Source organism: Parasteatoda tepidariorum, chromosome 5, assembly GCF_043381705.1.
Source record: "Parasteatoda tepidariorum isolate YZ-2023 chromosome 5, CAS_Ptep_4.0, whole genome shotgun sequence".
Lineage (NCBI taxonomy): Eukaryota > Metazoa > Arthropoda > Arachnida > Araneae > Theridiidae > Parasteatoda > Parasteatoda tepidariorum.
This window is the reverse complement of record NC_092208.1, coordinates 70411221-70419107: the sequence shown is the minus strand read 5'-3', so window position 1 is coordinate 70419107 and position 7887 is coordinate 70411221. Positions and strand designations below refer to the sequence as shown.

The following is a 7887-nucleotide window of genomic DNA, read 5'->3' as shown; positions in this document are numbered from 1 at the left end:
TCACAAATAATTTTAATATAATTAATTTTCTATTGTTATTTGACTGTCTTGGTTGAATACGGTAAAATAACAATTAAATAAATTGCTATTTAGCCATTTCTACCGAGAAATTTTCTAACAGTGAATAAGGTTAATCAATTATACCCATATATGTTTTTAAAGTTTTTTTTTCACCCACAGTATATATAGAATGAAAGATTAGAAAAAGAATGTTGTAAAATAATAATGTTAGGCTCATAGGATACCCTTAGTCCACTACTGAAATAAGGTCCTTTATGTTATTATATATTATTTAAAATAATAAGACTATTTAAGTATAAATTAATTGAATATCATATGATTGAAGTAATTCATTTTCCTGATAATAGATATACATAAAACGATATTCAGAATATTAATTCATTTATACGCGCAATTTATTCAAACATTTGTTCATTCATATGAAATTATCTTTTGATGGATAAATGTATTTCAAAAAGTAATACAGACTTTCATTTCCATTAAGTAATTTCTTTCACTTTCGACCAGTTTCAAAAAAAAAAAAATTATAGACAAATGCGCTTACATTTTAATAGGCACAAACTGTATAGACTGAAATAAAAGGTACACTATATGTTATGTTGATAATACATTGCCAACTAAATGATGATAATAATATCCACATACTTTCAGAACAAGTACCTGCAGGACAACCTCCTTGTACTGAGTATATAACAGCACAAGTAATGAGAACGACGGCTAAATTCATTTTTTCTACCTGAAATAAATCAAGTTTGCATTTGCAAACGCTTAAATATATGCAACTATTACAGTACACTAAATATCAAAAAAGCAACATTTAATTTTTTTTTCTTGGAAACTATTCGAGCTATTTTCAAAGTTTGAATTTTGTTGCAAAATATTGTCTTTGTTAAAGTTGATAATCTTTAAATCTTGAAATATAATAAATAGTCTTTCATTGATTATTAAAATAAATATCAGAAATATATGCATTTATTAGAAATTATTTTCAGCAAGAAATCATATTTGGGGGAGCTAGTTTTATATATTCTCAAATCTTTTTACCGAGCAATTAGTTCCAGAGACGGGACAGACACACAATAAATAAAAAAACAGCATTAAGGTGCTATAACTTCCGATCACGTGCTTGACCATAAGCCGTTTGGACCTCATTTTCCACATTGCTACTACCTTTCAAACGTTGAGGGTCAAAAAAAAATTTTTCTTTTATTGCAAAAGCATTTGACTTTACATCATTGGCCCCCATGCATCGAAGATGCATGAGATTGGAGCATATAAAACAAAAACTGAACCATTGAACAATACAAGAACAATAAATGGAGCAAGAACAAGAACAATAAATACTTGCAAAACGTGAACCACTTAAACATGAACGAGAATCAGTCGCTGGATACCAATTGCATCAACGCCCTAGCTCGCCAATATCGACTGAATAAATGTTCTTCAAGAGGGTCAAAAATTTGTCAAAAGTAAAAAGAGTTATTAAGAAAAATACTTCATTTAGGACTAGATTATCATCTTAATACTTAAGGTTAAGACTGATTCTTGGGGAGTAAAATTACGATCATAAGAACAAAAATTATTCGCGTCGAAATTTGTTTTTATTAATTTGCCGAATGAATTAGTTTTTATGAAAATGCAAAGTTTACGAAACCTATCTTTACAGTTGTGTGAAGCAAATAAATCTAAAATTTAGCTCCAGTTTCACTATCATGTAACATTAGCATATAGAATTTTATTTGCACACTTTCTGCGTGATCTGTAAAAATACTGTAGTTACTGACATTAGAAAATAAATAAATAAATGCATTTTAAAGGAATTTCAACTGAAGTGGTACTCAAATAATTTCCGTACCACTTCAGCTAAAACCGTTGACTTAGGGGAACTTTATGTAAGAGTGAAATTGTTTCACAGTTGGTTTACAAGAACGTACAAAATTTCAATGAATTGGAATTTCTTCACTGTTGACTTACAGAAACGTTACGTGGCAATGGAATTTTTTTATTGTTGGCTAACAGGAACTATGCATGTGAATAAAATTTAACTATTGATTTATGGAAAATTTGCATAGAAATTGAATTTTACAATTGCTAACTTACAAGAAACTTTTCAAAAACACTTGTTGACTTATAATAACGTTACAAAGATATTGAATTTTTTTGATTGTTGGCTTATAGGAACTTTACATCATAATGGAATTTCTTCACTTTTAACTTATAGAATCTTTACATAAAAAATGAATTTTTCAATGTGGGGCGTATAAGAATATAGTGATATATTTAAACTGCTGTCTTATAGGAACTTTACATAGGGAGGGATAAAAATTTTTGAACTGAAATGTTTTAAATCGCAATTTTATTGAAGTCGAAAAGAATGTTTGTATCGAAATTCTATGCTTTTACTCTCAGGTAGAACAAATCAACACTTTCAAAATATATTTGATAATAAACAAAAAATCTATATGCTAGGGATCGAGGCTAAACCCATTCAGAACTCCTGATTCTATGTGTAAAAAAACTTTATATAGAAGATTAACAATGTTTGAGTAACATTATTCTCATATATTGCTTTTATACTCACCAATATGCGATGCCTTTTTGAGCACTTTACCTTTTCCTTTTCAAATATAGCTCTGACATCACCAAATAAATGAATTTTTTTATTTTTTTAACGTTTTTTGAGTAACATGTTTAACTGAAGGTCAGAATGTGTCGAATCCTTTTGTTTATAACGCCGTGATGCACGTCATTGAAACACGCAAGAGTACTATTGAAACCTTGCAAATTTAACTTCGTCTCCATTTTTCCCACAGTGTGTCTGTTTTTCAGTGGTCCTGCGTTTAATTCGTTAAAAATTGTTTAAAAAGTTGAAAATGTTCACTCCATTTAATTCGTAAATTATAGCTAGAGAAATGGATTCACATTATTAAAAAAATGATTTAATTCATTTTAAACGAGATTTTTTTTCTCTTGACATGTTAGTTAGAGTTTTAGTTTGTTAATTTATTTCATTTTGAAAAAGGTATACCAAGTCTTTAAACAACTGAAGTTTACTTATTTCACCGTTTCATCATAAAAATTTGGATAAAAATTGCATCCATGCACAACATTTTTGGATTATTCTAACTGGTAAAATATTATTTTCAATTAATAATTCGCAAGAATTAAGTTTTATTGATTTGCTTAGCTGCGAAAAAAAAAACTGTTTTCAAAACTGCAGATCTTTATCTCTTTTAAAAGTTTCTTCTTTTTCCCTAAATTAAATTTATCAGAATAATTTTGTGCATAAATTTATTCTATTTACGATATTATATAGTGTAAGGAAATAAAACCATAATTTTATTGTAGCTATTTATTTATTATGTTGGTAAAATAAATAATTATTTCAAACTTAACTAGTATTGTGTATATTATTTCATATATTCGAACTTAGCTGTTATTTCCATGTGTAAATACTTTCTAATGTTTCACCTGTAAGATTCAAGCGAATTGCTTATTTGAATATACATCGAGCTGATAATGCGTGGTGAATAATAAAAAAAAATTAAAAAATAACGTTGAATTTTTATTTTATCCAACTATTCTACTTAGAAATAAAATTAAATAATTGCTAAAATGTAAGCAAAAGAATTAAATATCAAAATTTGAAATAAAAGCCTAAAGCGTTTTATCAAATTTAGAGAACGGAAATTATTTGAAAATTATATTTTAAAATTATTTAAATTCATCTTTATTTTTTTAAGTGAAGCGAATAAAAGTTTCTAAATATGAATTAACGATTGTTAATAGATGATGAAAAGGACTAATTTTGTCCAATTCTTAAATAAATCGAAGTATTTTTGATTCACTCAAACAATATATTAAATTCTAAAATTCTGAAAAATTATTAAAAGGATTACGTAACCTCATATGTCTCTGTTTTTTATAGCAAAAAATGAATGGACGGTAACTAAAAAAGATCTGAACAAAAATTATTTTTTCATTCTAAAGATTTGTTAGACATTATAACTCAGATAATTATATAATTATGCTCAAAGCATAACATGCAAAATCTATGAATAAAGTGAAACATAAAGCACACATTTGAACATAATTTCAAAGAGCAAGTTATTAATGACTCAACTGCAATAGCAATATAGTGAATATAGCAATATAGTGAATGAAAGAAATAATGATCATATAGATTGTAATTCCAATGAATAGTGGTGATATAGGTAGATAATAATGATTAATGATGATGGCTTATGACTAGGACTGGGCTATAAATCGATATATCGCGACATATCGATTTAACGCCTATATCGGCAAACCGATACAGCAACTTTCATTCCAAGCGATACATGAGAAATCTGATTCAAGCCGTCGAGTGAAGAAGACGATATAACGATATAGCGATACACGCAAGGACTTTCTCTTACGTTCCGATGCCAACTCGCGCTGTGGAAGACGATATTGTTTCGTTATGTTGAGACGGCCTTGACTGATGAGCGGTAGAATCAGAATCACTTTTGAGACCTTATATCGTTATATCACATGTTCGTTTTCGCACCTTCGCGATTTGAAATCGTTTCTTGTAGATTATTTTCAATGGGATTAACTTCGTGATCGCCGTCGTAACCTTGTTCTGAACGCAATCTATTATTGAAAAGAATTTATAAAGAAAAGTTTCTTCATTAATTAGGTAAGTTTTTTATTTATTTTCTGACAAAACTTTTTTTATATTTTTAAATGTGAAAATTATCGGAAATCTAATTTAAGGCACCCATAAGGAATTAAATTACAAAGTAAATAAATTTGTTAGGTTATTTTTTTACTTTCTTTTAATTTATTAAAAACCTTTCGGATAAAACTTCTAATAATTTAATGGGCTTCTATTACTGATTTTAAATTTATAAATCTTGAGTTGTTTTTATTTTTAGAAATAAAGTTAAAACAAAACTTATTTTTTGGACATAAGTCAATAAACTTTATTTGTTCAAAAGAATTTGAAAAGTTTGCGAATTTTATTCATTTCTTTTTTTTTTTTAATAAATTACTACTTCGTTTTATTAGAGAGTAAAATCATTATTTTTTTTTAATTTTCGTTTTATATTATTAGTTAATTAGCTAAATATATTACCGAATATCACAATTCTTTTGTTTTTATTTTTAAGAATTTAATTAAGAAACTTTGCCTTACTTTGTTTTTCGTTCATAATTCGGTCATTATTTAATTTAATTTAATTATTTATATGAAATAATAATAAAAATAGTGTTTAAGAAGCATTTTTTTTCTAAAATTTATTTAGCTCTTTGTTTTAAGCATACAAATAATTTTTTAACGAACTTATTTTTTAAATTTTGTTCCTATGCTGTTAGGTAAATATATTGATAAATTTCACTTTTATTTATTTTTTTATTTTTAAACTAAGAAATCTTTTGTTATTTGCGTGATCATTTTTAGAAAATATAACAAAACTTGTGTTTACTTCTTCATTAAGAATTTGAACATTACGATCGAACTTAATAATTCTGTAATTATTTACGCATAATAGTACAAGCAAATATTGATTTGTTAAAAAAAGTTTCTTTTTTTAAAAAAAAAAAAATTTTTTTAACACTTTGTTTTAAGTGTATAATGAATTTCTTAACAAACTTTTTTTTTAATTTTTTAAATTTTCTTTCAATAATTTCAGCTAGATATCTTTATAAAATTCCCTTTTTATTTTTAAACTGAGAAATCTTTCAGAGAACGAAAATTTTAAGAAATTATTACAAATCTTATGTTTACTTTTTAGTTTAAAATTCGAACATTTTTAATTTTAAACTTCGGCTTTTAGTCAATCTAACTTTTATTTTAATTAAAATATATTTTGAAATTTTAAAATCAGCTTTTGTTTAATAACAATATTTTTTTTCATTAAGGGTGTTTTAGGGGTTAACTTAAATTAAGACTGCTTATACCTTATAAACGATAAAGAAGTGCAAATATTTCATTCTGTATCTACACACATTTTTTCAATAAATATTTTAAGTAAGATTTGTACATCTTAGTCAATTTATTTAATATCTTTCTTTAGCAAAACATATATATTTTCAAATTTATAAATTGATTTAAATCAATATGCGTATGAAGTCTTGATAGAAATCTGACTTTCTGTGCCTTAAAGTAAATGAATCTTTTTTGAAAATTTAAGCGATACATCGCTATATCGCGATGCAAAACTGACGATATATCACGATATATAATTTCTAATATCGCCCAGTCCTACTTATGACTCAACTGAAGGATATATTGAGGAGACTATAATGATATAGGGGGGCGGGGGGTATAGTGATATAGTGAATAAAGTAAACAGTGATGATATTGGTAGTAATTGTAGGGAAAATTGGTGATATAGGTAGATAATCATGAATAATGATAATGGTTTATGATTCAACTGTATGTTATAGGGAGGATATTATAGTTATATAGTGAGGATATAGCAATATAGTGAATAACGTAAATAATGATGATATGGATAGTAGTTATAATAAGTAGTAGTGATATAGATAGATAATAATGATAGATAGATAAGAGATGATAGAATAATATTGTGATGCATCATACAACATACTTACTTTTTGAAAATGGCAACAACAAAAATGTAAAAATTAAACGTTTTTTTTTTGTTTTTTCTTCAAAAAATAATAAGTATAGCTTTTTTCAATCTTACATAATGTCTTACACCGGTGCAGGTAAAATCTTTTTTTCCTCAGTTTGAGGAGTCATATGCTTCTCAGACTGATAAAACATTTTAGCTTGCTGTTCCGAGAAAAGGTTCATTATCAGTCAATACACCAGAGATAAAGCAATTTCTTACGCCAATAAAAGTGATAAATTTCAAACATTTGTGAAAATTAAATCTAACTGAAACTTTTGAAATTATGTTTCCTTTATTTGAGATGATTTTTTTTTTATTTACCTATTGTTATTATTATCTGATTTGTGATGTTTAACTGATGCTTAGGAAGGAAAATTCATGCTCGTTTAGATCTTTTTTTAGTTATCTCCTGTTGTTAGGGTGGTGCATACATCCATATTTTTTTTTACAACAAAGAGAAGGGATATAGGAAATTTTGCCCCACCCTTGGCCAAAGGATACTGTGAGCTCTTTGTTCGCCAAGGCGCCACCCCTCTTAATAATTTTTCAGAACTTCAGAATTTGAGCTATCGCCTCCTGATTAGGTTACCCGGGTTCCAATCCTGACAATGGCTGGTCAAATCGTAAATTACTCCCAGCTCGCTCCGTCCACATTACTGGCAGAAAATATCTGCTGTAGTCCACTACAAAAAAAAACTCCAGATCAAGTTACGGTAAAAAGTACCGACACCCGGAGCACGGGTACTTTTTACCGCAAAATCTACTTGTTACAGAACAAAAAATCTGATAAATCATACTTTTTACAGTAATAATTGCGGTAAAATCACTGAATCACTCCAATTAAGTTAATCTAGTTCTTATTGAGAAAAATGCATCTTTTCTGTCCCGTGCGGGACATTTGTTCCATATGATTTAATCTATTCAGTTCTTTAAGCAAGAAATTAATATAATTTTACCAAAAAAGTAGGGCACTGTGCCTATGTCCAAGAAGTCCTGGGTTCGATAGCCGCCGGCTGAAAAATGGTGTTTGATGCACGTTAAATCTGTCGAGTCTCAAAGTCCTCCATGTTCCCATAGCAAATGATACCTCTGGGGGTACTGATCCGGGAGTTTCCTTGTCTTTTGGATTGGTTCAAAATTACAAGGCTACGGAGTTGAACTTTAGTAGTCGTAAACCCAAAATTGGGTCGGCTGTTCAACGACAGTTACAAAATAAAATAAAATAGTAACTTGATTAATGTGG

The 7887-nt window shown here is 27.7% G+C and overlaps 1 protein-coding gene across 1 annotated transcript in view; it reads right to left on the bottom strand.

Annotated features, from left to right (window-relative positions):
* Window positions 1–6775, bottom strand: part of LOC107447843 (progranulin) — a 131534-nt gene extending 124759 nt beyond the window's left edge. Inside the window, exons 1-2 of the mRNA XM_071181073.1 lie at window positions 6622–6775; window positions 667–757 (exon numbers count right to left, since the gene is read on the bottom strand). Coding sequence (XP_071037174.1) covers window positions 667–748 — 82 coding nt within the window. The 5' untranslated portion in view covers window positions 749–757; window positions 6622–6775. The remainder of the gene's footprint in view (window positions 1–666; window positions 758–6621) is intronic.
* Window positions 6776–7887: the final 1112 nt, after the last annotated feature.